This window comes from Sceloporus undulatus, chromosome 3 (assembly GCF_019175285.1).
Source record: "Sceloporus undulatus isolate JIND9_A2432 ecotype Alabama chromosome 3, SceUnd_v1.1, whole genome shotgun sequence".
Lineage (NCBI taxonomy): Eukaryota > Metazoa > Chordata > Lepidosauria > Squamata > Phrynosomatidae > Sceloporus > Sceloporus undulatus.
Window position 1 is genome coordinate 212,699,127 of NC_056524.1, and position 23,496 is coordinate 212,722,622.

At 43.0% G+C, this 23,496-nt stretch overlaps 1 protein-coding gene across 1 annotated transcript in view; it reads right to left on the reverse strand.

The window, feature by feature from the left end:
* Positions 1-914: 914 nt before the first annotated feature.
* The window catches only part of LOC121925938 (prominin-1-A-like), a 30,014-nt gene continuing 7,432 nt past the window's right edge, over positions 915-23,496 (reverse strand). Inside the window, exons 4-24 of the mRNA XM_042458502.1 lie at positions 23,197-23,317; positions 21,300-21,363; positions 18,802-18,891; positions 18,283-18,473; positions 16,808-16,882; positions 16,027-16,090; positions 14,756-14,915; positions 13,761-13,913; positions 12,801-12,924; positions 12,158-12,249; positions 11,530-11,614; positions 10,532-10,681; positions 9,345-9,410; positions 8,779-8,877; positions 7,905-7,958; positions 7,285-7,365; positions 6,569-6,637; positions 5,173-5,262; positions 4,626-4,738; positions 3,576-3,602; positions 915-2,692 (exon numbers count right to left, since the gene is read on the reverse strand). Coding sequence (XP_042314436.1) covers positions 2,647-2,692; positions 3,576-3,602; positions 4,626-4,738; positions 5,173-5,262; positions 6,569-6,637; positions 7,285-7,365; positions 7,905-7,958; positions 8,779-8,877; positions 9,345-9,410; positions 10,532-10,681; positions 11,530-11,614; positions 12,158-12,249; positions 12,801-12,924; positions 13,761-13,913; positions 14,756-14,915; positions 16,027-16,090; positions 16,808-16,882; positions 18,283-18,473; positions 18,802-18,891; positions 21,300-21,363; positions 23,197-23,317 — 2,014 coding nt within the window. The 3' untranslated portion in view covers positions 915-2,646. The remainder of the gene's footprint in view (positions 2,693-3,575; positions 3,603-4,625; positions 4,739-5,172; positions 5,263-6,568; positions 6,638-7,284; positions 7,366-7,904; positions 7,959-8,778; positions 8,878-9,344; positions 9,411-10,531; positions 10,682-11,529; positions 11,615-12,157; positions 12,250-12,800; positions 12,925-13,760; positions 13,914-14,755; positions 14,916-16,026; positions 16,091-16,807; positions 16,883-18,282; positions 18,474-18,801; positions 18,892-21,299; positions 21,364-23,196; positions 23,318-23,496) is intronic.

The window sequence follows — 23,496 nt, forward strand, 5'->3', positions numbered from 1 at the left end:
TTTTGTTGTTTGCTTGAAACTCCTCTCCTCTTCTTGAGGCGGCTGCAAAACAGTTTATGAATTGCCATGACTTTTTATTGTAACAATATGCCTAGCTGACTTGTTTGATAATGAATTTCTGCTTGTCTTGCTCAGTCTGGTACATGGCCCTATGCCTTAGTAATGAATTAAGGCAGTCTCCTTCAACTTGAGCTCCTCCAGAAGTTCTGAAGAACAACTCAATCAGACCAACCAGCATACTCATTTGGAAGGTTTCATTTTGGCAGCTGTTGAAGGGAGTAATGTCACAGCAGTCATTTTCTAAGTTAGGAGATGAGATCAAAAGTACAAGGGACATGTATAACAGATGAAAATGGAAATAGGTACAAAATGAGCCAGTGCTGCAAGTGGCTATAAAAATGTGGTGAATGTAAGGTACTAAAGATGTATAGAAACCATTTAGGGAGGCAACAGTTGACAAATAGTTAAGAGAACCAATACTTATTAAAATTTTAAGTGCTGTGAATGCTCCAATACATCTTAAAGTTCTCCGATGAACTTTGGAGAAGAAAAACTTACTCTTCCACACCAGTAATGTCACAGCTCACTAGTCAATATATGCTTGAGGCATTCCCATAATCACATTCTTCTCACCACTGAGTATAGTAATTGATAGTCTACGCAGAAAGAATTACAGTGGTGCACATTCCTTACAACACAAACACTGACTCATGGAAAAGATAGCTAGATTCCATGTAAGAACCGTGTAAATTTTGCAGTCACAGTAATTTTTAAAATAATTTGAAAAAGTCCTTACTTGAAAGGAAAAATAGTCCAGTCTCAACTCTGAGTTCAAAGCCCAAATGCAGCAAGATTAATGTACAGAGTCATAGTGCCTTATGAATAGAAACACTGAGAGAAAATACTTTACCTAATATGTTAGAAATCTGATTTGAAATTTATTAGAAATAACAAAGGGGTATATTTGGACAGCATTATTTTTCCTACCCATGAAAATACATTATATCACTGGAATAACAAAAGCAATTTTTTAAAAATAGTATGACCTACCTATGCTCCTGATCTCCAATATGTTTTATATAAAAGTCATTCTCAAGTGTGCGCATACCACAATTTTGACAATGATGTTCAATGTACTAGTTATTAAGAAAGGAGTTACAGGTCAAAGAGGAGATGTAAAACATCTCAGGACTTGGCACTTGTTTTTTTCTGATCCTTTCTGGCTTTTCTTGCTAAAAGCTTGTAACTCATTAGAGGCATAATGTTTCCTGCTTTTGGTCTAGAACTAATGGAAGTCTCATGCTGCAGCTTTTCTGTGCTACTGTCATGCCCTTCTGTTACTGGAGCCTCTTCTATTTTGCATTAATTAAACTACATACCCTGTTCATTCCCATTGCTAATTTCGAATTTATTTTAAAATTCTATTAGTTTTCACTGACATCTGAGAGTACATTTTTGGCACAAATCATTTATAAAAATTCAACATTTAAAAAAATATATATGCCAAACTAAACAAGAGTTAGGGCAGAGAAGCACACATGACTAGAAATAGAAATGTGTATACAGTACTGGGCCAACAGAGGCACAAAATTAAATGTGATAAAGGTGCTCTATCAATAGCTTAAGGCAACATATGCTTTCTGGACACAGACTAGTACAAATGGACAGTAGTTTTAAGCTCTGGCTCATACTTGCTCCTGTCTTTTCAGTTGTCTCTAAAACAAAAATGGACAGAAAGTTGACAGACTAATGTGTACTGTATTCTGGAATTCTTGCCAAAAATTTTTTAAAATATACAGAACTACATGAACCCTGATCTGCTTTTATGAGGCACTACTTATATTTTTAAGCAGCTCCATATAACACAGACCAGTTGTGTCTTCTAAGGCATGGAGAGTGTGCAGTTGTGCTTCTTGATATAGCGAAGGACCACTTGATTCTAAGGCCACTTGAGAGTGAAGTGTGTCTTTCCTGCTTTTCGGGGAGAACTGCTGTGCTTCCTGGTATGACAGTTCCAGTATTGTTCATGATTGACCGTCATAGTCTTCACAGTCCAGTATCATTCAGTTTGACACTATTGAACTAAATCATACATTCATTATAGGTAGAAGGCACTCCTCAACCCAATGCTTCTTTGTACAGAAAAGAAGGAGAGAACTTCATATCAATTCTCCTTGATACAGTGATTGTACCAAAAGTTGTTGTGACCAACAACATTATGGGCAGCATGCAGAGTCAGCCAGCCATTGTGCTGAGCACTGAAGTCTAGGGAACAGGTAAGAGCTCCAATGTGCACACACAAATCTCACCAGGCATGCTGCAGTACAACAGGCCACAATCCGTAAAGATCATGGCTTTTCAGAAAAGGCATAATGCACACTGCTAGCTTAGTCTCTACATTACATAAGATACTACATGTGGGACTAAGTCTGCACCTTTCTGTGAAAGGACTTGTGAGTCAATGCAGTTATCCTCAACTGTCTGTTCCTTTGACAAGAAGACGGCTCCTGCCACCATTTCAGTCTAACCAGGGAGAATTTGCTGCAGTATGATGATCCATGGGCTCTAGAAGAAAGATGTGAGAAAAGTCCTGTAGATGTTCATGCAGTCATGCTGTTCATACATGGATAAGGGGGGAAAGAGATGCTACTTCAGCTCTGCCCGGGGCATTTTGAACATGTGTTGCCTTGATCTGCAGAGGGGGAGAAAGGGAAAAATTGAGAAAGAATTTTCTGTGCTTCAACCTGGATTTTTAAGTGGCAACATCAAAGAGGCAGGGACAATGTGGAAGGAAAACAAAACCTTTTACTGGTATTTAGTAAAACACATATCTCTATAGTCCTTCACTAGAAGTGCCAGTGAATGCCTTCCTAGCCTCCTCTGTTTCCTGCAGCTCAGATCCTCACTTCCAGTTCATGCCGGGATAGGATTTCATGGTTCAGTGTACACTACTAACTATAAATCCACACTCTTAGTACCATCGCTGGCATTGCTCTCTACATTTAGAGAAGATTTTCACATGATATCGTTATACCGTTCCTTTATCATCCCAAAGTGTAGTGGAATTATAACAGACAATTCCAAAAAATTTTCACATGAGGCTGTTAGTGTTTTTAAAACGTTGATATATCAGAATTCAGCAATAAATGATTACAAAACGATTTCAAAACAGTTGAACTGCTGACTTCTGATATATCAACATTTTAAGAACACTAACAGCTTCATGTGAAAACCTTTTGGAATTGTCTATCTGTTATGACAGTTCCACTACACTTTGGGACAATAAAGGAACAATATAATGATGTCGTGTGAAAATCTTCAGAGACAGTAAGCAACAGAAAGCTTAGCACAAATAATAAGGCCATCCCACAGAGTCTTGCACCAGAGGAGGGACAGAATGGCTGCATCTGAATACATTCTTGAAATGGCTTTGATGCTTCTTCAACATCATTCCCCAGCAGTGGCTCTCCTTCAGTTTACCCCCAGATAAATAAATGACCATTTCTTTAGTCTTAAGTTCTGCAACATCAGTGCAATATAGCAATGATGGACAGGTGATATGGAAAAATACTTACAGCTCCATGGTTTCTGTAGCATCATCCCTACAAGGAGAAAGGGAAAGTATCAGACAGCTTGCACAAAGCAGGATAAGCTCTTTGTCCCCAGCCCAGCAAGGATGGCAAAATACACTGATACCCCCAATTGATTATCATGGTAGGACAATGTAATCTTACAACAGTGGATTGTAACCATTCAATCTTGACTGCCTGATGAACTGCAGAGAAGTACATCTGTACTCACTCAGTTTATATTAGGGATAGAGAGCATTTATATGTTGGTGTGCAACACTCCGTTTTCTCACAATTGGCAATGCTGGTAAGGGCTGATGGGAGCTGTAGTTAAAAATTATTTAGATGGCCACATTATTCCTGTCTTTCCTATATATGGTGAGTCTGGTACATGAGTAATCCTGGTCTGTCACTGGCATCACAGAGGTAAACTGGCTGCAAGGAAATTTAGCTTTTAAACTTCCATCTTTAAAGGTTGGGATAGGACTCTGCCATCTCACTGGTTAAAGGTTAGGATAGGACTAGGCCATCTCACGGGTTAAAAGTTAGGATAAGACTAGGCCATCTCATTTCATATAAAAAATCCTCTCTAGTCAGAAAAATAAATATTTCTTGAGTTTGCCAAGGCTGTAGTGCATGCCTAGGATCATGGCTTGCTTTTTGCTTTTAATTGCCCAGTAGAAATCAAAATGATATAAACTGAATAGAAGCAAAACTAGGGTGGATGTTGTTTCCTCCTGATCAAGATAACTAGCATCCAATATGAAATGAAAACAAGGTCCCTGCATTAATACTAAGGGGATTAGGAACATGAGACTTTCAAGTACTTGACTTTTCATTAGCATTTTTTCAAACATTTTGATTTTACTATACACTATGGCAACAGCCCCACAGGTGGAGTCATGCTACAACAAAATGGCACCATCTTGCAGGGGGCTTATCCCTGTGTCCCTTAAGGGGTGTATAAACTATAGTCAGTGGAGAATAAAAATAGGAAAAATATTTCTTCAATGGAAACAGAGAAAATAACCGATAGCAATTATGAGCCATGCTTACACATAGAAATCATCCATGTACATCCTGCGGTAAAACTTGGCAAGCTTCACAGCCAAGATGATGTTTGGCAGGAGAAATACGGTGCACCAACCAAGACTGAACCAGAAGGCATTCTGGAAACCGAAGAGAGAAAGGTTGTCAATGTTACAGGAAAGGTTTTTCAACAGCCTCAGTGCCACCTCCACCCTCACTGGTTGAGATTAGATATGCCCCTGAAAGAAGCATCATTAGAGGGGGAGAATCAGCTACTGTCTACCTATGCCCTATAAGCTTCCAATTTTTTTCTATAGTTTGCCCTCCCATACATCTAAGGATCCCTACCCTGTGCCCATTTACACATGCCTCTCCAACTTCTCTCCAATTTCCCCCACCCAAAAGCCATAATGAACAGCTACAACGTCTATGGATTCCCCACCTATAGTTTTCTCTCATACCCTGAGATGACTATGCTGCCCCTTATCCATGCTGACACAAGGCACCTATCAATCCCAAGTCCCAGTTGCAATGAATGGGGCATTCTGTTCTATCCTCTTATTGGTTTCCTTACCAGAGAATCAACAATGTAATCACAGAAAATGGTGTTCATACTATCCACTGTCCAGGCTGCAGGGCCACAGCAACCTACTTTCTCTTTTATCTGCCAGCAAAGAAGATGAAGAAACATCATGGCTACCAGAAACAAGAACTCAGTTCCATGCTCACCTGGATAAGAGCCATCTCACAATATTGTCTTTGTAAGTATTACTACCCCAGCTAAACAGACCTCTCTCATCATGATAGGAATTGTCCCAACTCTGAACCCCTAACATCCAGAAATTTTCCACAATGGAACCAGGTACACAGTTCAGTACATGTTCAACACAGAGGACCAATCCAAAGCCAACTGTGGGTGCAGTGCATGGATGCAAAGTGGTCTATCTGTGTGAATATGAAATTTATTATAGCTATTACAATCAATAAATTAATGGTCAACTGGGCTAAGCATACTTTGTTGTGTGCCTTCAAGTCGTTTCCAATTTGCAACAAGCCTAAAGTGAACTTATCAAAGGGTTTTCTGGCTGAGATTTGTTTACATGGGATTTGCCTTCCTCTGAGGCTGAGAGAGTGACTTGACCAAAGTCATCCAGTGAGTTTCTATTGCCAAGAAAGAATTTGAACCCTGGTTTCTGGAGTGATAGTTCAATGCTCAAACCACTGTACCTCACTGTCTCTACAAATTTTCTCTCTGAACTGAGTTGATAATGATTTCTTACCCACCTCCTCCTCCTCCGGATTGAGGTGGGAAACAAGAACAGATAATATATAACATCAATTAAAAGAGCGTATAAAACCAATAATATTAAAATCTATCAATAAATACATTAAAAACCATAATTTAAAATAATCTGGATAGGCCTGCCAGAAGAGGCTAGTCTTTAGTGCTGATTTAAATATGGAGAGTGTTTTGAGCTGACAAATCTTCTGGCAGGTCATTCCACAAACTAAGAGTAGCTAAAAAAAATGACCTCTGTGTAACAGCCTAGTTTTGGCAGACTGAAGTAGATGTCTTCCAGAGGATCTGAGTTTACACAGCAGGTTACAGTTGGCCCTCCATGGAATCTTTATCCACGGATTCGAGCATCTATGGCTTGAATTAAAAACAAATTATAATTTCCAAACAGCAAGCATTGATTTTGCCATTTTATATAAGGGACACAATTTTGCTATGCCATTGTATTTAATCAATGAATTTTGATATCCACAGGAGGTCCTAGAACCACACTCCAGTGGATACCAAGGGTCCACTGTATCTTATAGGTAACCTGGCTCCAGGTTTATGCTTTGCCCAGAAACTAATTGGCATATGATTGGGTAAGTGTCTGAATGCTGATAGCCAGAAGAAACCATTTGCTTTCACCAAGGATTAAGCCCATTTTCTAGCAACAGCAGTTTGCAAGACTTACGTTGCTCTTGACCCAGTCCATATACAACTCGAAGTAACTCAGTACAGAATTCACAAAGGTCATGGTTGCCTAAGTATAAGGAGAGAAGAGAAAGGAGGTGAAAGGACAGGATAACTCTTTCGAAATCCAGAGAAGGGGCTTCATTGATGGGCCTATGTTGTCATGTATAAACGCCATGTACAGCCTCAGGAAAAGGAATGGATATAAGGCTTTACCAAAACTGGAAGACTGAGAGGAAAGGCAAGGTTTTTCCCTGTATGATTAAGCTGTGGAACACATAACCAACCTTCACAGTGCCTTTGACCTATCACCATCACTGTTACAATAATGTAAGAAGAACCATGTTGGATCAGGCCAAAGACCCATCTAGTCTAACACTCACAGTGGCCAAGAGTTGCATGTGAGAATCCTAACTGTGCAATCCATCTCAAATCCTCCAGCAACTGATATACAAACGCAGACTGCCTCTGATATGGGAAATAATGTATAGATATCCTAATTAATAGCCTTTATCAAAGAACTGCCTGCATTTTAATAATCTTCTGCTTGTCCTTATTTCCACTGTATTTCCATGCCCATAACATCAGCCCTGGAACTGTGTAGGAGTACTGAAGATTAGTCTTGACATTGTGTGGAAAGGGATAAAGTGATACCTGGGATACCCACAGTGTATGCCCATCCCCACACCAGGAATAGGGTCAATGATGAGGACTTACATTCTTGATAATTTCTCCTGTCTTCTTCCTCATGAATTCTTGAGCTGCTTCTACTTCTAACAATGTAGAATTCACCAGGTCCTAGCAGAATACAGTATTGTCAACTTTACTTGTTAAAGGCAATCACAAGGCCTGCCCTCCTCAGTCATCACTTTCCATGCAAAACTGGGGAGCTCCCTCCAAAGATCTTCTTACTTTGTTTATATCACACATAAGGAATAATGGAGCAGTGTTGATAAATTAAGATAAAGTCCCCTCAGTATGCTAAAGGAATATTAAACATGAGAGGGCTTCGGGGACTGAAGCATATAATTATTAAAATATGTAAATATAAAAAGTTAGCAGTAAACATACAAGCCCTGACATCAGATTTAACATTCTCTTACACAGCTTACTCACCAATTCTTGTCAATCTCTCTTAGATTACTTAGGAGTGATAATACTTCACCCCTCTAGAGTCAATAAGAAATATCTGTCAACTGGCCAGCCTGGATAGGTTGTCTACTGTTTGGTACTTTTCCGTTCCTCAAATATCTAGCACGGTGTCCTTCAAAGAAGCTGTTAGATGCATAGAAACCAACCCCCCAGGTTTCTCCTCCACCCAACCCTGAGCTGCTTACTGGAATCTGAGGCAGAGATTTCTGCAAGCTCCGGATGCTGCTATTCAGGACATGCTAAGGGCAAAGAAAAATAATTAGGAACAATCCTTACCACAGAACACAATAAGGTGAATTTGGAAAAAGTAGGGCAGAAGGATACACTGTATCATACTCATGTAACCCCTCTTAGCCTACCAGAAGCTCTGTGATGTGGTGGGAACCATGGGGCCTAGATTCATAAAGTATTGGGATGGAGGAAGCTAGAAAATGTTGGCATATGCATACATCCCAGGAGTGAGTGGTGTCTCCAACACATCAGGACCCCTGTTCACTGAAATGGAGAGGGCTGAAGGAAATGGGGAGCAACTTTTTGGGATATAAAATCAAGAATTGGATTTAAGAAAGGGGGAAATGAGGGAGAAAGCAAAGTAATGTTTCTTAAAACAAGTCTCCAAAGAATCAAAATGGGGAGAAAGGAGTCCAGGAATTACTGTATATGATCTTCAAATGTGGAGTTAATTTTTAACATCTGTCTCTAACTACAAGCCTGGGCTCAGAGGTCACTGTAGACCTCAGTTACTGACAGTCGTGTGGAGCAGCTGCTGACTGGTAACTGTGGGAGGGCAGAATAGTGATGGTGCTGCTACTCTCCTTCCTGGTCCTCCTGGTCTTAGGACTCCTGTGAATTCTTCTACAGTTATTCCTTGCTCCTTAACCCCCCCCCCATCTCACCACTACAATTTCTTCTCAGATATAAAATTCTACCACAGATTGCACTGCACAGAGTTATACATACATGTAAGGACAAAAATTGAACCCACCCAAGAGCCCTCAGTCAAGACATCGCCAGGCCTGGGCAAGCAAAATGAAGAAGACTGAAGGAAGAAGTACTCACAATTTCCGGAGGAAAATTATCATTCATCCATTCCTGGATCTTTCTCGCCTCAGCAGCCTGATTTCGCAGTTTTGCACTAATGTTCGGACTGTGACTTTGCTGGAAAAGATTGTATACCCCAACCACTGTCAAGAGATACTGCAAAAGATACTGTCTTTTGCACACACTCTATCTCTGTCACACTGAAACACACACATGCAGCACTGAGCATGAAATCACATTCAGTTGGCCTCTGTGCACTATACTTTCACCTCCTTCCTCCCTCACACACACGATTCCACCCACACCGTCATCTCCAATTCAAACATTGTTCTCTCTGTCTCCATCTTACAGAATACTAGCACCCCAACACCTCTGCTCTGCCTCTCTTGCTCCCACTCCTATTTGGTGAGTATATTTGCAGGAAGTAATTCAGGATGAAATTATTTATCATCTTTAGTTGTCATGTTAGATACACAAAACCCCACACCCTTCAGATGTTACATCTTAGTGGGATCACCAAAGGCACCTGTAGATGGGGAACTGAGGGGAAGGAGCACTGAAAGGAAATGAGGCTATCCACTCACTGTTGCCAGAGTGTCTAGTTTAGCAGCCAAGGCAAACAGGTCTTGATTTGTCATGTTCTGGTTGATCTGCACAAGAGACAGGGAAGAAACATAGGAATCAGCTCCTTGGAGAACACAAGAGATATGGAAATGACTAACATCTGAAGCTGAGGTAGAATATATTAGTTATCTTTCTTACAATGTTCTTTCTAATTCAGTTCATTAATTTCTCCAAAAATTCATAGGCATGCTATTCTTCATCCTCATCCCAACTTAGTTCCCCCTTCCACCGAGTGTGTTGATAGTAATCAGATGCCCTCACAAGTAAAGCTTAGGCAAGTGACTATAAAAGGAGGTTCTAGGCTATTAAGTGTTTTCTGACTTTGGAACTCCCTCCTAAGAGAAATCAAAACTGTCCTTGTTTTTACTCTTAAAGCATCAGACAAAGCCTGTCCTGTTTATTTGGTCTTTTGGTAACTAAATAGATTTGTTAGACTATCCTATCGACAACTAATTGTCTAATTGTAATTTCCATTGCATTTACTAACATAGACTACTGTGTGTATTGATAGTTTGATGGGATTCTGTTAAACTATTCTGAATGGCAACTATAACAGTAAGATGACATACATGTTTTAGTAAACTATCTGTAAATATAAGGATACAGATTTATACCAAATCAAAAGCTGAACAATTCAGTGCAGCTCATGCAGCTTAAATGCTCCCTGATGCATTGCTGTGCAACTGTTTCTTTATTTTGGTTGCAATACTAACACTGGTGTGTAAGGCATTATGCATATAAATTGATATAAATTATAAATTAAATAAATATTTTCTCCATAATGGAACAAACATCCACCAATAAATTCCACAAAACATTAACCCAGCAAGCCTTCCATTGTCAGCTAATTTCTGCTGAATGGCAGTACATAGCTACAGTTGCTGGAGTATAGCAATTCATATCATTCATGAATAACACACATTATTTTTTCTGTTTGGGTGGACACTGCACTAATGTTATAGACACATGAGATTGTGCCCATGATATCACTGTGAGGCAAGTCATCATCCAAGCCTACAAAAGTTATGCCAAGATTCTGTTTCAGACAAGGCATCTCTTACAAATAACTGGGCAGTTTTTGTTCTAGAAAGACAATTTTCTAAACCCTTCTATCCATCAGCAACCATTTTTCTTAATTCCATCTCACTTGTGCCAGAGCATCAGCAAAGTCCAGCTTCAGTAGTCCATTCTTTTTGCCCAGATCCTGCATGAGATGTTTCTGATCATCCTTCAAGAAATCAGTAGAGCCCACGCTGACATTTATTTTGTTCAAGGCAGAATCAATATCATCTGTGTACTGACAGAGCAATGGGGGGGGGGGACACAAGGTGAGCAGATTCAGAATGCATAATATAGACGCCCAGTGTGCGTTTCTCTAGGACAGTGATGGCACAACTTTTTGGGGCTGCATGCCCGGAGTGGGGCTTCTGCCCTCCGGGGGCAGGGCTTCTGGGGCGAGACTTCTCCCCTGCACTTTCCCTGGCCTCCAGCTGTCTCTGAGAGCAGGGGCACAGGCGCATGCCTGTTGCTCCTCCTCCTCCTGCCCTTCCCTTCCCTTGGCCTCCAGCTGTCTCACAAAGGTCCGTGGGGAGGAGTAGGAGTAGGCATGTGCCCGGTCCTCCTCCCAACAGACCTTTCCTGATCCCCAGCTTCCCTCTGGAGGCCAGGAAAGGTCTCTGGGGAGGAGCAACTGATGCATGCCAATCGTTCCTCCTCCCCTCACCCTTTTCACAGCCTCTAGCTGTCTCAGAGAGGCAGCTGAAGGACGGGAGGAGGAGCCAGAGGTGTGCACCTGTGGCTCCTTCTCCCCAGCATCATTTTCTGGCTTTCAGGTGCCTCGGAGATGCCCGGGGGGGGGGGAGGAATGGGCACTCACATGCCTGTTCCTCCTTCTCCCTGGCCCGTGCCAAGCAAAATGGTGTCGCATGCTACCTGTGACAAACGTGCCATAGTTCACCATTACGGCTCTAGGAGGTGTGTAAGTACATCCTATATGAGGTTTCAGACAATTCAAAGTAGGAACCCCGAACTCTTATCTGTTCTCATATATCTATACCTCATATAGGACATACTTCTTATCTAAGGATGGCAGGCAGGCAGGCAGGCAGGCAATTCAGTTTGGCTTGTGGTAACCTAGGCACTGACCTTGCTAATGTTTAAGATCTCGTCCAGAGATATTGCTTCATTCAAGTGAAGAGTATTCCACAAGGAGGCATTGTTTTCACAGCTCCTTCAAGAAGAAAAGTTGAGGTAAGAAACTAGGACACATTACACTGTGCCAAACATCAGTTGAGGAACAACATCAACATCTAAATAATCTCTCTGCCTGATTCTTTATTTCCTTTGAGATAAATGGAGTTAATTTTCCCCCATACAATAAGGAATTGCTAGTAATATATTCCACTCAACAGTTCGATGAAATGGCTTGTAGAGAGGTAACAGCACAACTAGGAGATACAGTTACCATGCTGGCAAATAAAAGCTTGAAGAAGAAGAGACACTGTAGGTCACAGACAGAGTTACTTTCACTGGGTCTTTGACCGGATCGGGAGAAGCACATCAACACTGCATACTGGTCAGTAGAGGATGTTATCTCTGCCCACTTATACACATAGGATTCCCAATGTGTGTCTTTCTTAGCTTTTTTCATTTTAAGCCTTGAAACTTTCACCCCTCCTTCATGTGTGCCCCTTGCTCTTGGGAGAAGCAGAGGGACAAAGTAACAGCATGTAGTGTGCCAAGGAGGAAACCAGCTAGTTAACCTGGCACTCACTTGTACATGCTGGAGAGGGTCACATCTGGAACATTCAGCTGCATGAGCTTTGACACATTTAATTCAGGGAACAAGTCTGGTGTTTCAAGGAACTGGAAGAAGATAAATAGCTGTTAATAAAATTCCTTCTTTACCTACTCAGAACAATGGCCAAACCCTGTTAGTAGCATACACTAACATAACAGCCTTTAATGCCAGCAAAAGTGCTTTTTGGAAAGGTGCAAAGCTGTGGCTGAACAGCAAAGAAAGCCATCATCAAAGGTTACTCTTGTCTTGCCTACATACAGCATTGTGACTACACAACCTGCAGCCATACTGTCAATGCATCTATGGCAGCAAAGTATAGTGGAATAGTTACAGCAGCCAACATGATCACAGCCAAAATATTTAGTACTCCCACAGATCCAGAGGAACATTCATGTAAAACAGAACATCCAGTTGCCTTAGGCTTACTCTAGCACCTTTTAGGCCAAAGTGACAACTGACAAAAGTTGGAGAAAGGAGCTGCAGTGTGGATTCTAGGCTGGAATTTAAGACACAAATAGCCTTCCCTTGGTCTATGTGATTACCCCATTCTCTCATCCCAGTCTCTGATAGGGCATAGCTGCACCTTAAGAATACAACAATAAGCCAAGCAATTTACCTCAAGGAGACGTCCATTAGCCCAGGGTCGACACACCAGCGTGTAAGTATTGCCCCCTATTAAAAATGTCACTAGAACCAGTAGCATCAGCAGCCATGCAAATATAAAGCAGAACCCAACGCTCCTGTCAGGGAAGATGAGACACATTCAGAATTCTAGGATTCTCCTAACAGTCTAGACATGACCATCAGAATTCTTATACAAGTAACTTGCAATCTGTATTGCCCCTGTAACCTTTCAAATTTATAATTCTCATAAAATGAAAACCCCATGATAGGTTCTCCTTAGGGTCACCATAAGTAGAAATGACTTGAGGGCACACAATAACAATTAAATAAATTAATGTATAAATAGCTCTCCCAATGAACCTGTGCAGCTCAGCAAAATGGGAGAGCAAGTAGAGAACGAAGAGAGAATAAGAAGGTTGAGATGGGACAGCAAGGCTGTTTGGAGTTTTGGCATGGTGATTTGAGTGGTAAGAAAAGATGTCTAGCCTGGTTTTCTTTTACCTGCCTAGGTTATGGGAGGGAGAGAAAGTAATGCAATCTTGGAAAAAATGCTTTCCTTTCCCTTCTTAGAAGGGGAGAGCATGGGGGAGTGCCAAACTATAGTAGGCAAACTCCTTTTCCAAAAGCCTAAATACATTAAAGGCACCAGATCTTTTCTGATCTGGGAAGTTAAGCCAGGTCATCTCTGGTTAGTACTTTGATGGGAGATAGCCATCAAAAATAAGGTTCTGTAGACTATATTTCAGAGGAACTGGCAAAATCACCTCTGAGTATTTTTTGCCTAACAAAACCCTATTAAATTCATGGGGTCACGATAAGTCGACAGGCAACATGAAGGCACACAAAGCAGCACGCAAACTCTTGTTCCTTTGGCCATCATCAAGAAGAGGACCAAGGGGAATTTGGAAAGTAGCTCCTATCCATCTTGAGAGGGAAGAAAAGGGGCTCTTACGCCATGAGAAAGAGTCCACCAGAGTTGGAGAGGCAGCTCCGTTGAGTAGGCATCTCCTGTGGGTCTAGCCCAAGAGCTCCAAACAACAGACCAAACACATTAAGTACAATTATCAGAAGCACCAAGCAGCAGAGGACAACACCAACAATCCACCTGAAATGAGAGAAATTAGACCAGTATTCACGTAACAGAAGTCAACAACTAAGGAAAAGAAAGGTTCAAAAGTTAACATCCCCAAGTGGTTAATGGGTCACATATCTATTAACCTGTTAACAGTAGAGCTGTGATCTGTTGCCATGTGCAAAAGGCATAATCAAAACATTGGCATGAGGAAACAATCCCTATATATGAGAAACATTCAAGTCCTGTACGCATGAACAAAAAGTAAGGTGGGGGAAGATGCACTGTGAGGGATAAAACAAATTTTATCTGAATCAATCAACTAAATAAGAAGGGATACAAGAATTATATCCTTACCCATTTATAGAATGTACATGGTATCCCATCAAGATATTAGTATACAGTGTTACCCCGGGATACGAATGCGCCGCCTTATGAAATTTCCGGGTTACGAAAAAATCCAATTGAAAAAAACTGTTCCGGGTTACGAAGGTTATTTCGGGTTACGAAAGAAATTTTGGTGCTTTTCGGCGCTTTTTCGCACCAAATCGCGGCTTTTCCCCATTAGCGCCTATGGGGTTTTGGCTTGCGAAAGCCTTTCGGGTTACGAAAGCGGCGGCGGAACGAATTATTTTCGTAACCCGGGGTAACACTGTACCATGAAAACATCAATGGCCTTCAAACCAGATATACTTCAGCTTCCATACATTTTCTATACCTCCTATTCAGAGAACATTAGAACTGCTGCCTATTTAAGATGACATCAGTTTCATCTTCAAGATAGCCAAAATTGCTATGCTATGGATCAACCATGCATTGAATTTAATCATGGGATAGTGCAACCTACAGTACTCCAAGCAGATTTTGATTCCTACCTGTAGCCATCATAGGTGACAATCTCAGGCTCATAGGTAGTCGCCTTCCTGATGATGTCATTCATCAAGTCAGAGATATTCTTCAGAAAGTTCAGCATGGAAAAGTTACCACGGATGTCATCAATCTGCTGCTTAACATAATGTAATTTCTCCTGTGCATCTGCAAGGATCAAAACACACTGTGTAGCATAAGGCACTCATTCATGGAACTTTAAGCTCAATAACCTGACATCAATCTCACCTACCATTCAAGGACAACTTTTCTCACATCTCAACAGAGCCCATGCCAGTTGACTCTTCTCACATGTCAACAGAGCCCATGCTCTCCTATCATTTAAAGGACACTTTCTTATATTACACAAGAGACAGTCTACAACCAGGGTGGGACTCAAACAGCCTTCCATATGAAGTTGAACTGGAACTTCCAGCATCCCTAGCAGGCAACAATAGCTAGATCAGGGGTGGGCAACTATGTAGGGGTTGGTGGCTATTCCCCACTAAATCCACCCAGCAAGGCACACCAATTTGTTTAAATGCTCCTGAATTGATGCAAGACCATTTCCAGCCACCATTTTTGACTTTTTTCTTTGGGGGCTTTTTTAAAAGAGAGAGAGAGAGAGATTGGTGGAGCTCTGGGGGGATTAGGGGATACAAAGAGCCAAATTTTCAGGCTGTATTGATGGCTCTGAAGCTGCTAACAGCAAAAAGATTCACACAAAAATAGGCCCAAAAAGAATTTTTTAAAATTAGGGAGCCTGGGGGCTTTGGGGACTTCAGGGTCCTAAGGGCCACCTACAAGTCTCTCTTTGGTCACCCCAAACTACAGGGCCACACAATGTCCTGGTCTGAAGAGAGAGATGGTTGCAAATACTGGCCACACTATCTAAATCCTGGCTGATCCTTTTTTATTTAATTACACTGGGTCCTTGTTATCCACTGCGGTTTGGCTCCATGTGATTTCACTTTGACAGTAATGGCTGCATCCTGTGGAATTCTGTAGTCTGTAGTTTAGGGAAGTGCTGGAGAACTCTGGCTGTAAATTTTAAATACCTCATCTCTAAAATGAAATGGAGCCATGGGATATTAACATGGTAGTTAATGTGGCATCATTGCACTGTAATTGTGTAGTGTGTAATTGTGTAGTGTGAGTAACTTTCTAGTCTTTGAGGCCATTATAGAAATGAATATATGATGTTCATATATGCTGTTTTCCCCAGGAACAGACTTTTCTCAACTACCTAAGAAACAGGATACAAGATAGCATTTCTTACCAGACACAGCTGTTTTTGTTTGGTCAGAGACCTTTTCTGGAATATTCTCAAGGATTTTTCGTGCCTGCCAATATGAACACCCAGGGTCAAAACAGACATTGATCAAGAAAGAGCTAAACAAAGCAGAACTCTCAGATTCACATGCATTATAATATGGCACCAGGCTGTGAGTAAAGGGGCAGACTGGAGAAGATAAATATACTGTTTCCAAAGGCTAAACAGGCTAGCCATATCTTTAAACATCACAGGAGGGAGCACATGAATTAAAGCAAGGGTGCAAAATCTTAAACACCTTCTGGGGTCCCAAGCTGGCCTTCTTGGCTTCCCTAGACAGCTATACCCCTTTCCCATGGCACCCACATGTCCTGGTTTCTAGCTTTTGTATAGGGTTCCCCCACCCCACCCCATTCCATTTTAACAGGCTAAAATGTCTCTCATAAGACTTAGTTATTGGCAGTAAGAGTTTTAACATAAACCACATTGTTCCAGTCTCACTATTTTGTCTTTGCTCTTCCCACCACAAGAATGTGACCCCCTAAGACAAGACATCTCTGAAACAGGATTCAGTCCTCAGACTGAAAGAGATTCCCCATCAAAGAACTTTAAATGCCAAGGTCTTGATTAAAATTTCTAGGTTCAGTTTGTGGTTCTTTACATGATGCCTGCTGTTCTGGTCCTAGTCAAGCTATCCTAGCATATTGCCACTTGCAGAGGATCCTCAGAAGGGTTGGCTCTTCATGGCTTATTTAAGAAAGTACGAACAAACAGGAGAGAATCTTACCTCTGTAAGAGTGCCATTGGGATCTGAGCGTGTCAGATTTTTTATCAGCTGCAGTGGATGGCTGACATCAGGAACCTATGGGAACAAAACAGGGCATCTGTCCATATCAAGTCATGGAGAATTCACCATGTTTGTGGTTTAGTAGATGGTGAGAATGATGTAGATGTTATTTATCTTAATTTTAGCTAAGCATTTGATAAAAAGACCCATGATCATTTGTTTGGCAAACTAATTACCAGTAAATGTGAAATAGATGGGAACATTATCAGATAGATCCATAATTGGTTGAAAAACTATGCTCAAAAAGTCATTATCAATAGCTGCACTTCCAACTGAAGGTATGTCTCAAGTGAATGTAGCAGGGTTCTGGCCTGAGGATAACACTCTTCAGTATTTTTTCAGTGACGTATGATGGATTAGAGGGGATCCTTATCAAGTTTGCATATGATACAAAACTGACAGGGGTAGCTAACACATTGGAAGTTAGGAACAGAATTAAAAAGGACCTTCATAACTTAGAAAATTGAACTCGAATTAACAGAATGAAATTCAACAGAGACAAATGCAAAATTCTATGTTTAGGCCACAAAACCCAAATCTACATAGGATAGGTTTAGCAGCAATACATGTGAAAAGCGTTATTGTTGATCATAAACTTCTTTCCTGCAGCAAACATGACAAATGATATTTTCACCTGCATTAATAGAACTGTAGTTTCTAAGACAAGGAAGTAATAGTCCCACTATATGCTGCACTGGTCAGACTCATCTGGAACATTAAGTTCAGATCTGGGCACCTCATTTTAGAAAGGATATAGACAAATTGAAGCAGGTTCAGAGAAGGGCAACAGTGATGATAGAGGTATGGAGAACAAAATATGTGGAGAAAGGTTGAGAGAGTTGGGTATATTCTGTATGGTGAAGAGAAGACTGAGGGATGACATGATTGCTCTCTTTAAATATCTACAGGGTTGTCACAGAGAAGAGGGTGCAGGTTTTGTTCTCTGCTGCCCCAGTGGTTAAGACCAGGTCTAATGGTTTTAAGTTACAGAAGGGCAGATTTTGATTTAACATTTAAAAGAACTTCTTGACAGTAAGAAGAATGATTTGGCAAAAGAAGCAATTAGCTATAGAGGCGGTGGGGTCTATTTCTCTGGACATCTTCAAAAAGATGCTAGATGGCTACCTACTGGGAATACTCTAGCTGGACTGATGCCATATGGGTCCCCTTCCAACTCTATAATTCTATGGTGGAGTAGAAATCTGTCCTCCACTGAGTTACAAACTGACAAATTTTGGCTTCATGTTCCAATAGTCTCACCCTGCTGCTCCAACCCCGTGTGTTCTTATTTTATTTATTCACCCCATATCTGTACTTTCCAATAATCTGGCCAGTTTTAGAAAATGAGACTCAGATTCTCCAATAATCCACCATGCCTTTCCAAACAACCCTCTGCCTTCCCAACCCCACTTTACCATGCTAAGATTTGCCCCAGACTTCAGGTTTGGCACTGACACATTCCGGCAAGGCACACCACAGTCATCCAAAGTTTTGTTGATATTGTTCCCCAGAATGGTCAAGTTTCGGTCCAGCTCCTTCTGCAGAATTTGCAAGTGACTCCCTGATTTGTTGACCTCCTTGAGTTCCTGTTCCACAGTACCAACCACTGCAAAGGACAGGGGGAAAGACTGAGGAATTTCCAGATATGCACTGCCCACCCATTTTGTGGCTAATTTTAATACAGGAAAATTACCCCTTAAATATATTAAATATTTTAAAAGATCTAAATAGACAGGATACTGGCAGCTCTCCACCACTTCACTTGGGCTCTGGAAAAAGAAATACAGTAGTCTTTTTTGTTGTAGCACTCTCAAGGTGAAGCCAAACAAATCATTCTTTTTCAGTCCTCAATAAACCTCTGCAGAGTCCAATATAAAAAAAAAAAAAATACAAAATCTCAGTAATCTTCTAAAACCCACAATCCTTTGCAGTACCTCTGAGAAGATGGTCCACTGCATCCAGTGCTTTGTTTGCTTGACCCCCAAGCTGAGTCTTGATCTTGTTCCCCAGATTGGACCCAATATCTGCAGAAAAAGAAGACCAACATAACAAGGTAATCCAGCAATACTTTCCACTTTTTTTGGAGATTCTCAAATTTCAGAACCAAGTTTCGTGCGAGTTAAGACTTAAACGAAAACTACTTGATCCATGCAGGGGTGATTAACAATACATTGTTCTCATTTCATATAAACATCCTGTCACAGTAGGAACAGAACCCAGCAACAGTGTCATGGATGACCCAAATGGCAATAGTGTAGAAAGTGTATGGTCATGTCTGTAATTCCAGATAAGATTCAGGGTCTGGAATTCAAAGTACCTTTGAAGGCTATGATCACAGTCTGAATCATTCACTTCTACCTCCTTCTCTATAGTTACATGCTATAGGCCAGGGGTAGGCAACCTTTTTGAGCCGGGGGCCGGGTTGGTGTCCCTCAGGCGACTGGGGGGCCGAAGCCAGGGGTGGAGCTTCAACTTTCCGGGGCGGGGCCACGTGCGGGGGGTGGAGCTTCCACCCTCCGGGCCGCATGCTGGGGGTGGAGCTTCCACCCTCCGGGGGGCACAGGCCTCCCCATCTTTGCTGGTCCCTGAGGGCCCCAGGCCCCGTCAGAGACCGGCAAAAAAAGCTGGTGGGGGCCGCCGACGCGCTGGAGGGCCCCCTGGAGGGCCCCAACGACGGCACCGGGCCTCCCAGAGGCCCCCTGCCGCCGTCGGAGCCCTCCTGGAGGGCCCCAGGGATGGCAAAGGCCCCCCAGAGGCCCCCTGCCGCCCGGAGCCCTACTGAGGGCCCCAGGGATGGCAGCGGCCCCCAGAGGCCCCCTGCCACCCTTGGGCCCTCCTGGATGGCCCCAGGGACTGCAAGGGCCCCCAGAGGCCCCTGCCACCCCGGAGCCCTCCTGGAGGGCCCAGGGACGCAAAGGCCCTCAGAGCCTCCTGCCACCCTCGGAGCCTCCTGGAGGGCCCAGGGATGGCAAAGGCCCCCAGAGCCCCCTGCTGCCTCGGAGCCCTCCTGGAGGCCCCAGGGACTGCAGCGGGCCTCCCAGAGGCCCCCTGCCGCCCTGGAGCCCTCCTGGAGGGCCCCAGGGACTGCAGCAGGCCCCCCAGAGTCCCCCTGCTGGCCCTCGGAGCCTCCTGGAGGGCCCCAGGGGACGGCAGCGGGCCCCAGGAGGCCCCCTGCCCCCCGGAGGCCCCTCCTGGAGGGCCCCAGGGACGGAGCGGTGCCCCCGGGAGGCCCCCTGCCACCCTCGGGAGCGCTCCTGGAGGGCCCCCAGGGGCGGCAGCGGGCCCCAGAGGCCTCCTGCCCGCCTCGGAGCCTCCTGGAGGGCCCAGGGATGGCAGCGGCCCCCCACGAGGCCCCCTGCTGCCCCTTGGAGCCCTCCTGGAGAGCCCCAGGATGGCAGCGGGCCCCCAGAGGCCCCCTGCCGACCTCGGAGCCCTCCTGGGGGCCCCATGGATAGCAAAGGGCCCATCAGAGGCCCCCTGCCGCCCTCGGAGCCCTCCTGGAGGGTCCCCAGGGACGGCAGCGGCCCCCAGGAGGCCCCCCCTGCCGCCCTCGGAGCACTCCTGGAGGGCCCCAGGGGACGGCAGCTGGCCCCCCAGAGACCCCCTGCCGCCCTCGGAGCACTCCTGGAGGGCCCCAGGGACGGCAGCGCCCCCCGGAGGCCCCCTGCCGCCTCGGAGCCCTCCTGGGGGCCCCCAGGGACGGCAGTGGGCCTCCTAAAGGCCCTCTGCCGCTGCCGCCACAGCTGCCTATCGCGGCTTTTCGCCGCTCTGGCCGCCGCCATTTTGGGCGGCAAAATGGTGGCAAGGTTGCGCGAGATTTCGCCTCCATTTTGGGCGAAAAAATGGCGGCGCCCAAAATGGCGGCACCCAGAGCAGCGAAAAGCCGTTACGGGCGGCGGCGGCGGCAACAGCAGCTGGGGGCAGGCGGAAGGCCTCCGTGGGCCGCATCCGGCCCGCGGGCCGGAGGTTGCCGACCCCTGCTATAGGCTAACAATGAGATTATTTCAGTTGATTTGGGAATTTCAGCTGCAAATGTCAGTTAGAATCCCATGTTTCACTTCACTCTTTTTAGATTTTTCTAATCAAGTTTTTGGTTAACTCACTTTATTAGATTTCACCTCACTTTGCATGCCTGTACTCATTTGCTCATTTTCAGCTTTGTTTGCTTTACCACACCTATTATCTTCCCACATCACTCTGACTTGACCCTATTTTTGGAACTTGTCTGTAATCTGAAAGCATCAAAAGAGCAAGTAGTGGGAAAGCAAGGTGTCAAAAGGCAGCGGCGGCAGGAATTCCTGTACTCTGCTAGAGATTCAACACTATCTCCCCCACTTCCCAACAATTCTCAATATTTAGTCAGCTTCCCACCATGCATGCACACACACATATGCATACTGCCTCCTAGATTGTAGCAGTGGCACAGACTCACTCAGCAAGCTGTTGTTTGCTTGATTCAATGGTACTGAGCTGGTGTTGATAATCATATCAATTTCCTGTGGAGAACAAGGGAAACAATAAAATATATTCATTTCTTCATGGATGTGAATGTGATTATAGTTATGGCTATAAAACTGTAAGGAATATAGTATGTTACCCAACATGCTACTGTACAATTTTAACACAAAGTACAAGAATCTAGTTATTGAACTTAAGCACACGTGCACACGGACCATTGTAACATAGATCCTATTGAGAAAAGATTCCATGAACCTTGGAAGTTCACAGTATGACCATTTAATTAGTTCCAGTTACTGAAATGGTTGTTGTTGTTGTATGCCTTGAAGTTGTTTCCAATTTGTGACAACCCTAAGTTGAACCTATCATTGGGTTTTCTTAGCAGGATTTGTTCAGAAGAGGTTTTGCCATTGCCTTCCCCTAAGGCTGAGAGCGTGTGACTTACCCAAGGTTACTATTGGATTTCCATAGCCTTGCAGGGATTAGAACCCTGGCTTCCAGAATTGTAGTCCAACGCTTAAAGCACAACACCACAATAGCTCTCTACTGATATTATACAGGAAATAGGAAATCAGCTCCATGATTCATAAGACTTAGTATGCTTAGGTTTGCACTACTAAAATATTTGCAGGAAGTCATAACAGACCATTGCATCAAAGGTAGTATTCATAAATGCCATCTACTGTATTTGATTATAAAACAAAGATTCAACTCACACCAACTCCTTCCAGTTCCTATAGACAACAAAAGGCTTAAAAATCTTTATGAAATCAGGCTCCTTTGGGCGGGTTGACGGTTTCCTAGAGACTAGTTAAGCTCTCAGAAGTTATGTCACAATAAGTAGGGTTCAAGCACTTAGTGTGAAAGTTATCTATAAGGAGAAGGGGTATAAAAACAATATTGCTGGAAAAAGTAATCTAACTCAGCTTCATTTTTTGCTTTCTAGAATTATAAAATCCAAATTATACTTTGTTGCTCTTCTAAATATCCACACAACTTTATTTATTTATTTTAAGTACAAACACATTAATATCACAACCTATAAATAAATTCGTATCAAATAAATAAACCAATAGAAATACAAGAAACAGGTGCATGAAAATACACGTCAGTACAAAACTATAGCTAATATTAATGGACTATCAAAATCTCCAAATTCACCTGGTACACAACCCCTTCTACTTTGTGCCACAAAAGCCACTGGCCTTTGTCCATGTTGTGGATTCTTGTTTTGATTAGCTTCCAGTCCAGATTTTAATAGAATCAAACTCTGACTTTCCAAGTGACAGTATCTGAATAGTTTGTAATAGGAATATAGGAGGCTGCCTTATATCAAGTCAGGAAGGAAGGAACAAAGAGTTGGAGGGAAAGTCAGGCCATTGATCTGCCTACTCTAGTACTGTCAATTCAGAAAAGCAGCAAATCGCTAGTTTTCAGGTGCAATTATTTTCCAGTCCTATCTGGAGATCCCAAATAGGGATTTGGCTTTCTCATCCAAGTATTAGCCCAGCCTGAGTTTGCTGAATTTCTAAAACTAGTCAAGATAAGTGTGTTCATTGTGGCATGATCCTCACAAAATTACTATAGAAGAAATAAGCTCACCAGCACAGATCAAACAGTACAAGGGTCCTTGGCCATAAGAAATGGAAAGTAGATTGGAAAATCATGGCAGAATGGAAAAGTTCTTCATTGGAGAACAGGACAAGACAGATGGAGGCTGGAGCAGAAAACAAGCAAAGCAAGATGGAAGAATACTTGAATAGTTGGGAACAATGTAGATGGTCTTGTGTGAAGCAGGACACGTGGCAAAAGACACCCTACCTGGGGAAAAGAAGAAGTGGCAGAAGTATAATACTATATAGCCCACATACCTGTGGAATAGATTCCAGGTAGATGTGCAAATTGTGCATCGTACTGTTCAAAGTGAGGAAGCCTCTGCCTACAGTCTGGGATATACGCTGGTTGTTGATATATGCACAGATGTCTCCAGCTCTGCAATGGAGGAAGAAAGCAGAGGGAATGTTATTCAGGTGGGAAGGCAGCTTTTTATAGTGAAGCCGATTTTTATTTTCCTTCAAAAAGAAGATCATGTTACAGATCAAAAACAGAAATAACTTACAGAGTCGTGCATATTTTTTTAAAAATTAAGTGTTTCATCCAATGTTGTCCAT